The sequence below is a fragment of the Cololabis saira genome, chromosome 14 (genome assembly GCF_033807715.1).
Source record: "Cololabis saira isolate AMF1-May2022 chromosome 14, fColSai1.1, whole genome shotgun sequence".
Lineage (NCBI taxonomy): Eukaryota > Metazoa > Chordata > Actinopteri > Beloniformes > Belonidae > Cololabis > Cololabis saira.
Window position 1 is genome coordinate 32,074,465 of NC_084600.1, and position 9,529 is coordinate 32,083,993.

At 44.1% G+C, this 9,529-nt stretch overlaps 1 protein-coding gene across 1 annotated transcript; it reads left to right on the forward strand.

Annotated features, from left to right (window-relative positions):
* The first annotated feature begins 714 nt into the window (after window positions 1–714).
* On the forward strand, window positions 715–9,329 carry serpinf1 (serpin peptidase inhibitor, clade F (alpha-2 antiplasmin, pigment epithelium derived factor), member 1). Its single transcript, XM_061740430.1, has 8 exons — window positions 715–804; window positions 4,534–4,594; window positions 4,855–5,050; window positions 5,893–6,048; window positions 6,462–6,665; window positions 7,990–8,129; window positions 8,207–8,417; window positions 8,775–9,329. The coding sequence occupies exons 1-8, from the start codon at window positions 758–760 to the stop codon at window positions 9,023–9,025; spliced, it is 1,266 nt and encodes a 421-aa protein (XP_061596414.1). The 5' UTR covers window positions 715–757; the 3' UTR covers window positions 9,026–9,329.
* The last annotated feature ends 200 nt before the right edge of the window (window positions 9,330–9,529 follow it).

Here is a 9,529-nt window from a genome sequence, read left to right on the forward strand (position 1 = left end):
TTCCTACTTAAGAACTTCCTAAAATATGTCATTGCATTGCACGCACCAACAAACAACATATATACAGGTAGTTTGCGTCTTAACCGTCACTCACTAAACATGGAGAAGGAGAAAAAGAGATGCAGGAACTTTTCAAGGCAGGAGCTTGAGGTTATGGTGGATGAGATTATGTGCGAAAAAAAATACTATTGGGGAAAATTAATAATAATTAACTACCACGCTAACTAACATGGTAACAAACAGTTAACAGGCTCTTTGTGTAATTAATTACAAAGTATATCCTCAAACTATGACCTACTAGTCTAAACTTGTCTAAAATGTGTTGAAAAAGGTCATATTAGAGGCTTACCTTTTCACAGAAGACATTTTAAGACGGGTCAAGGTTGTCTTAAAGTTAAGAAAAAAGTCAAGAACGAATTTGAGAACTTTTATTTCAAGAATACCATTTATTCTTAAGTTTTTTCGTAAGAAGAGACTTAAGAAGAAAATTGAGAAAATACTTAAGAACTTTTTTGGAGAATATGACTTCTTCTCTATTTTCTTCTTAAGACTGAACTTAAGAAAAAAATGACACTTAAGAAGATTTTTTCTTTTAAGAATGTTTTGTGAATCCGGCCCAGAAGTTTTTCATTTATATGGATTCAGCAGTTTGTGTCAGCTTGCGCGTCCCCGCCGCTGCCACGCTCATCCCTCCAGGCGCGTCAGCGGGGGCGCGCCCTCTCCTCTCCTCAGCAGCCACCGTTAATATAATACATCCATGGCAGCCCCGGACTCTGAGCGGAGTGGACGTCCCCGAGCACAGAGGTGAGTGCGCTGTCACGCGCCCCGCTTGTCATTTTACGCGTTTTTACGCACGAATTCAAACTTTGGTTTCCCAGCGCCGCGTCGGAGAGGCTTTAAAGTGACTTTAAAGTGGAGGTTTGCAGTGTTTCCGACTGCAGGTCTGGCCAGTGACGTGCCGAGGAGCCACGAAGCGAGTTATTACCGCGGCTGCGTGGAATCTAGTCCTCCATGCAAGCAAAGACCCTCACAGCCTCACATCTGCACTCATAACGCGCTTTTACTGATGTTTTATCTTTGATATTCGGGAAAGCTCAGAGTTTGTTTTTTTTCCATCAGCTCAGCCCTTCCAACTCAGCTCTGCGCTGCTGAGTCAAACCCCGCAACCTCAGCCGTATTTTTCCACGGCAGAGTTTATGTAACGCATCTGGAACAGCAGCTGGATCCCGCTGTTTCCACACAGGTCGCATTCTCTCCTGTAAAATGATTTGATTCAAATATGTGTTGTTGTTTTTGTTTTTTGTTTTTATGATTTAGGTTAATTAAACCAGTTAGCTTTGAGCTTTTTGTGGTTTGTAAAGGCGTGCCAGACAGCAGTCCACAGTGGAATGAGTGGAGGGTCATGACCTGGACTTTACAAAGGCGATGTCATAGTTAAAGTGCAGCCAAAGATTATGCAGGTTATCAAGGCCCTTTCTGGAGTGATGGAGTTCAGACCTTTTGAGGGACTCGATGTGGCGTGTTAATCTGTCTCACTTCAACATCAAGTCAAACTACATTTTTCATGGGAAGAAACTGACTTTTCCTGCTTTATAAACCTGCAGATTTGCAAGAAATATTCAGCTTCTGATGTATAAACTCATAATATGCAAGAAAAAAAAAGAAATTCACAAGATGAGAGGGAAAACTTTACATTTTTGACCATAAAAACTCACGTTAGATAAAAAAACACTACTTCTGACGTATGAGGTCATGCAGAACCTGGACCGTGTTGCATCACTGAGTTCAGAGCCTTAAAGCTTTGAATCATCCATCTGGAGGGTTGTTTTTATAAATCTTCCAGGTTTGGATCTCCCTCCCTAGATACCCGATGAGATGATCTCTCAGAAAGTGTTCTTGCTTTCTTCTGAGGAACCTGGACCAGAAACTGGATTTGGTGATTGTTTTGTCACGTAAAGCTGACGCAAAGCCTTAGATGAATCTTTATAAGTCTTGACACGGATCATTTAACAGAGAAGCTGCTTGGGAGCTGTGAGTTCTGAGCAGCAGGTTTCTATCAGGCCTCCAGATAAATGTGCCTAACTGGACACGCCCACATCCATCACAGTTAGCCATGTTTTTAATATTACTTTGGTCAAATCTGTCAAACATCCTCATTTGAAAAGTCGCTATAGAAACGAGTGCGTCAGACTAGCAGAGCTCTACAAGACACCAACAAGACATGTTCTCTCTAAAATATGAATGACTTAGATCTTCATTCTCAGCTCAGGAGTCAATATAAAAAGAAACTACGTATCTAAAATGATGACGGCTAACCGTCAGCTGTGCCACGTCCCTAATTATACATCGGCTGTTGCTTTGTATCATTTTAACTGACGAGGTTCCTAAAAATTCCCCCCTCCAGTTGTCATGGATTTGAACTACAACAAGGAGACCAGGACTGGTTCTGTACCAGACTGTAAAATTAATATGGAGGTCCGTTCCAGACCCTAGTCGTCGGTAGTGGGACTGCAGGTCCTGATCCAGACCCCCAGTGGTCAGTAGAGGAAGTGCAGGTTTTCTTTTTTCCATGTCCGCTTCAATCAATAAAGTTGGATCTTGTATGCAGGTGGGTTTGTCTGCAGGTTCCAGGTGCTCCTACCTGTGTGTTCCACATGGACTCTGGTATCAAACTGGTTTGTTAATAGAATCAGCGGGTGAATTCTCTAATTTGGAACGTTTGTTAATGAACTCTTTCTCAGCCCCTTGATTTAGTTTTGTATCCCTCATGGCCTCATATTTGGCCCACATGGGGCCAATAACACTGAAACCATCAAGCACTCAGGACATTTACTCATCTCCAAGCTGCCTCTGAACTCTGGACTTTAATATTCAACGCAATGATGACAGACGGGTCCAAAAACCACACAGCAGAAACTGAATTTCGCAACCAGCGAACCTTCACCGAGAGACCTGCTCCAGATCTGCACAGAGGCAGCTTCATGTGAATCTCCTGCAGTCGCACACACCGAGTCTGGTTTCACTTACACTCATGACGTCTGAAGGACGAACACATGCCGCACAATGTGGCTTTTGTTCTGAGAACATCTGGATCTTCTTGTGGTTTTGACTCAAGCACGCACACACACACGCACACACACACACACACACACACACACACACACACACACACACACACACACACACACACACACACACACACACACACACACACACACACACACACACACACGGAACAAATGCCTGACGGGAAACCCATATGGTGTTGTCCAACTTCCTTCAAAGCTCCCAAAACTCTGCTCATCTTCTTTTAAGATCGGATTTGGGTAGGAGTGTATCGAGTGAAACGTGAAAAAGTCCAAAATGGCGCTGCGAACGGGAATTCAAATGTATAGACTTTCAGAGCCTGGATACATGGTGGAACTGCAGCAGAACAGCGCCGCTCACGTGGACGTGTGGTTCAAACCTCACGAGCATGACTCATCTGGGTGAAGGAGACGGCTAGCCGTCCATCACTTAGTGCCGTTTCGACTTTTGTGCTGCCTAATAAAAACCTAACAGCACATATTTATTCATATTTTGAAGAGAATATGTTAAAGGAGCTTGAGGCAGGATTTATGAAAAAAATTTGTATACGTTTTAAGTTTTCTAGTAATAATGTCAGATGAAGCGTTCCAAACCAAAAAGAATGAGCCCTCTAGTGTATCTCTCCGTTGCCTTGAACAGGCTGTGTGCTGCAAAATGTGCTGCAATGGTGACCGGAATTTCCCGCGCTGTCCTGCGGATGTGACATCAAATGACGGTGCATGCGCGTTCTCCCCGTTCTCCCCTGCCGGCTTCGCTGTTGGCTGCAGTACCCCCGCCGTCGTGGCGAAGGGTGGCGCTAGAGAGTCTCATTTCTTAAAAGGAGCCTCATGCTCCTTTAAGTTGTGTTGTTAACGGACCAGAGTGACTGGTTCTGGGTTGTTCTGGAGGGATCCGAGGACGTCGGATAAACGCAGCAGTCATTTCTGATTTCGCCGTCAACACGACATTGGAAACAGGAGGTCTGTTTTCAACTCTCCGTCAAAGCTTGAAAGCTTTGCTTTGGGGGCGGAGTCACAGCCACACGCCCTCAGCTGGCCTGAGGTTTTCCACAACAACCGGCTGAAACACGAACACAGTGAGATCTGTGGTTCAGAGTGCAAAGTATAAAGTATCGAGCAAACATCAATGTCAATATAATATTAATTAGCACCAGCTAAGTCGGCTAAGCTAAAATAGCTAGCTGTGATTGACACAAGGTGGGTTCCAGCTGCTTCCAGACCTGCTCGTTCCGCCCATTAACAAAATGGCGTTGCGCGGTAGCAAGAAAAAATGCTTCTAAATCACTCTTCATAATGCTATGGATGACGTCACAGGGGGGGTGTCCAGTTCATACCGTCCAGGATTTGGAGATACAGATACCAAATGACAGGAAGAAAATGCAAAACCTGCTGCATGCCTCCAGTAGCAAGAACTATCTGAAGACTTGTCCTTGTGTTTCCATTTCAGGATGAAGCGAACAACTTTCCTGCTGGTGTTTGCCGTCGTCCTGAGCTTCTCCAAGGCTCAGGTGACCTCCAGTTGTAGTCAGCGGTCCTCTTATCAGCTGCTAGTCTAAGATCTGTGATGTTCATGTCAAGAAAAAAAGAAAACAGCTGTTAAAGCCACCAAAGCTACGTAACACCACAGCTGCTTTGACCCCGCCTCATGAACATGTAGCACTGATAACCACTATATGGAAAATATTCAGGTTACTTTTGGAGGGTGGTCCATAATTACGGTCAGTGATTTCAGAGTTGGTCCGACCGTTTTCTGTCTTACTCGTTCCAGTCGAACTCAGGAGGCGAGGAGGCGGTCGAGGAGGAGGAGCATGTGGAGCTGTTCACAACACCCAGCACAAAGCTCGGCGCCGCCACCTCAGACTTCGGATACAATCTGTTCCGGGCCTTGGCGAGCCGCGAGACTTCGGGCAACATCTTCCTGTCCCCCATCAGTGTGTCCGCAGTTCTGACCCAACTGTCCATGGGTAAAAAAAAACACAAACATACAACAACCAAACCCAAGCTGCTCCTCAAACTGGTGGGGATGTGATTGCTGCTTGTCTTAACTGAACCAAACTTTGTAGCGGTGGAACATAAATACAAACTGGAGACGTGAGACGTCTCACCTTCCAGCTAAAACTACCAGGCGAAACGAAGGATTTGCAGTGGTGCGACCCAAACGGCAACGTTTAAACTTCCAGGTTGAATCTAACCAGGAAGTAGCTACCTTTGACCTGGAAGTTGGAACGTGGGCGCTTGTGAAAAACCAGTGAAAATGGAAGGTTAGAAAGCTACACAAGCTAGGTGTAGAAGATCGCAGAAACAAGGAGGACAAGCTACTCGGTAGGTTTTGCTCAACCTGACATGCTCGGTTAATGGTTGTTATGACAATGATTCAGAGTTTGTCGGCCTTCAAGTCATAACTACAACAGTTATGTCCTCCTGATTCAGGTCCATATGTGCTCCAGAGGTTTTAGAGGACTAAGACGCCAATAGAAGGCTAATGTTAGTTCAGGTAGTGTTTGCTCAGTTAAGTATCTAAACTGGTGGAATGGCTTTAGGAAGGTTCTGCTCTCTCTTGGATAAGACGGAGCTAGCCCTCCTACAACGTTATCAGTACCCAAGGTTTCCAGGACTTCTCAGATCTGTTTTCTTGTGCTCTGGGAAAATATGAGCACACCTAATTTATTGAGCTACCACTCACGTATAAGATGATAACTCATAATTGTTAAGAGTTTCAGGAAACATGGAAAAGTAGAAGATGACCCCTTTGATGATGGAAAATAGATAATGTTGGAAGGCTGCTGGATGCTTCTTCTCCTTCCAGGAACATCTGAGAATGCCCAGAGGCAGCTGTACAGAGCCCTGAGGTACCACAACCTGCAGGACCCTCAGCTCCATAACACCCTGAAGGGCCTGCTGGCCTCGGTCAGGACCCCGGGGAAAGGCCTGAGCACCGCTGCACGCCTCTACCTGGCTCGACGTGAGTTCATGCTCAACCACAACCAGCTGATGCTTTCAATGCTCTCAAAAACTGCCACAACACACAAACCTGTCCGAAGATCAATGTTTTTGATCAATATTAAAGAACCTTTTTTTTTTTACTTTGTAACTTGTTTTTGTAATAAGCCTCATATGTAGTTCTACTGAAGTTACTAAATATGCTGATTTGCCCTGTAAAATGTAAAAGCCACACTATGTAATTATTCCACTTCTGACCACATGGGTGCACATAGATGTGCTGTGTTGACAAGGAGACTAAATAAAGGTGTTCTTTTTTGTGTCTTACACCAGGACCTGCCATGAACAGAATCTGGCGTTAAAAGCCAGAAACATTTAAAAAGTGCAGCTTGGATATTTCAGCAGTTCTCGACCGTCTTTAAATGTGTCTTTCAGGACTTCGTCTGAAGCAGGACTTCTTCTCGCTGGTGGAGGGGCAGTACGGAGTTCGTCCAAAAGCGCTGCTGGGAGGATCCAAAGACTTGAAGGAAATCAATGACTGGGTGTCCCAGCAGACCGGCAGGAAGGTTCAGAAGTTCCTGGCGAAGCCTCTCCCACGAGCCGTTGGTGTCAACGCTGTGAGCGCCAGCTACTTTAAAGGTACGTCTTAACAAAAGTCAGTAAGTACTACGTAAAACTTGGTCATTTCCTGACATTCGCCTACAGACTAGACCCGGAGCAGGTCATTCCAGATCTGGATTACACTTTGGGATCAATTTTTGTTGCATGACCCAGTTACAGCCAAGCTCTAACTGTCAGACAGATGTCCTCACATTTGTCTCCAGAAGACTCTGGTCTACAGAGGAGTTCATGGTCCACTCAATGACTGACAGGTGTCCAGGAGTCCAGACCATCATCCCTCCACCACAGTGCTTGCAGTGGGTGTGAATGCTGTGTTTGATTTGCTCCGAACATTGTTCTGGACAGGAAGACCAACCCACCTTCTTAAATCTTACAGACGCAGTGAGGTGGTCTCATTAGTATTATTAATATTTATTTTTTTGTTGTTAATTTTGTTCTCTGTTTTTTTTTTTTTTTAAATTTATTTATTAACATACAGTGCAAACTGACGACACTGACTGACAAAACTGACGACAAAAGACGACACCAGTTTGTGTGTGTGTGTGTGTGTGTGTGTGTGTGTGTGTGTGTGTGTGTGTGTGTGTGTGTGTGTGTGTGTGTGTGTGTGTGTGTGTGTACGTGTAAATAAGATGATGAAAGTAGATACATAAATTGAGAGTATTCGAGAGAAAATAAGTAAACAAATAAATAATTATCATATAGAGTGGTGTAGCACGATATAATATAAATATAGCATAATAATATAGTAATATCCTAATGTAACATAATTTTTATAAAATATTATAACATATAACCAAATTATATCACCATACTATAATATATAACAATATAATAATACTTTAGTTTAACATCCCATGAGATTTCATAGCTTAATATAATAATACACTATGAAACAATATATCATGATAATGCCAGGAATAATTATTAGAGTTAGAATTGTTAATTTATGTATTGCAATGAGGGATGAGGTCAGTTGTTTTTAATTTTGTTCTTTGTTGTTGTACATATAGGAATGTATCAAGACTCATTTTATTTATGATATTGCTAACCATGTCTCATTTCTTTTTAGGGTTCCTCTTATGTCAGTTTATTTTAATTTTTATTTATTTATCTTATTTTTTTTGCGTGTCCTGTATTTTAGTTTATTACTTTATTTTTCCTATTATTATTGTCTTCAGTCAGAGTTTGATTGGTAATCGGTACTTACTTTGGGACCTGTTTATAATTACGTATTTTGCAAAAAAAAAAAAAAAAAAAAAAAAAAAAGACTCATTTTATCTATAAAAGCATCTGAAAGAGGGCATGTGTTTTTAGCTGCTAAGCTGCATCTTTGACTCCACAGGGAAGTGGGTGACTCGCTTCGGTCAGAGTGGACTTATGGAGGCCTTCCAGGTGGACGGCGCGGCTCCTGTCCGCATTCCCATGATGCAGCAGGACAACTACCCTGTGAAGATGGGATCGGACTCTGACCTGAGCTGCACAGTGAGCGTTTGTCCTGTTGCCGTTTCTGACCGACAGACTGTTACAGGTTACTATAAAAATGGTTGTCCTCCCTCCAGATCGCTCAGATCCAGATGCAGGACGACCTCAGCATGTTCGTCTTCTTGCCCGATGACGTCACCTCCAACATGACCCTGCTGGAGGAGAGTCTGACTGCCGAATTTGTTCAGGACCTCTCCATGACGCTACTCCCTGCCAAGGTGTCCCTCACTCTGCCCATCCTGAGGCTGAGCTTCGCCAGAGACCTGCTGCCGCTGCTCGGCGACATCGGTGAGTCTGGGAATCAGGGCAGCTGAATTTCCATAATAAAGGGAAAGAAATCACAGAAAATTCACAGGTAATAGATCGGTGACGACTTCTGACACCATATGGATGTGCGTGAGAAACAGATGACTGGTTGATGACTTACAAGATGACAAGTCCATTTGGTGGCTTCATTAAATACTCTAGCAACCGCACAGAACGGCTACAACAGAACCCGCAGGGCTAGGATGCTACTCTGGCGGTAACATTCTGCGCATGCGCATTAGTGTGGTTACAGTGCCTGATAAGGCACATACAGAAGCAGAACTATGACCCATAATGCCCTGCTGTTCTGATGATGGACTTCTTTTCTGTCCTCCGCAGGTCTCTCCGAGTGGCTCCAGAACCCGGAGATGGAAAAGATCTCTACTCAGGCCTCCAAGCTTGTCAGTGCCAATCACAAGGTCACCATGGAGACGGCACCAGAGGGGAACCAGTACCCTGCTGCCACATCAACATCGAGCCACCTGACGTACCGAGTGGACCGGCCTTTCCTCTACCTGATCCGAGACGAGGCATCGGGGGCGCTGCTGTTCATCGGCAGGGTGGTCAACCCCAAAGACCTGTCAATATAACACACACACACACACACACACACACACACACACACACACACACACACACACACACACACACACACACACACACACACACACACACACACACACACACACACTCTTAGCGGGTCCTAGGAGGGATGTCAGCTGTTAGCTTGCGCAAAGGCAGATATTTGAGTATATTTGATTTTTATTTCTTTAATCTGACACGATGCCGAAAACGCGATGACGACGTTCCGACTCAAGAGAAGTTTGTTGGAGTCACGTTTTGTCAATTGTGTTTAAAGAAATGAAAAATAAACATGAAGACAATGAAATCAAACACATTCTCTTGACCATTTTTCCCCTCCACAGTTGCGGGTCACAGAGGTGAGACATTGAACAACGTTTCAGGACAAAGTTCATGAGTCCCCCTCACTGCATCCTCAAGATTAATGAATGTAAGTTTCAGCCACTGATGACTTGATCATCAGCAGGTGTGCAGGCCCCTATAATTTAGCAGATGTTTTGTCTGTTTTCTGG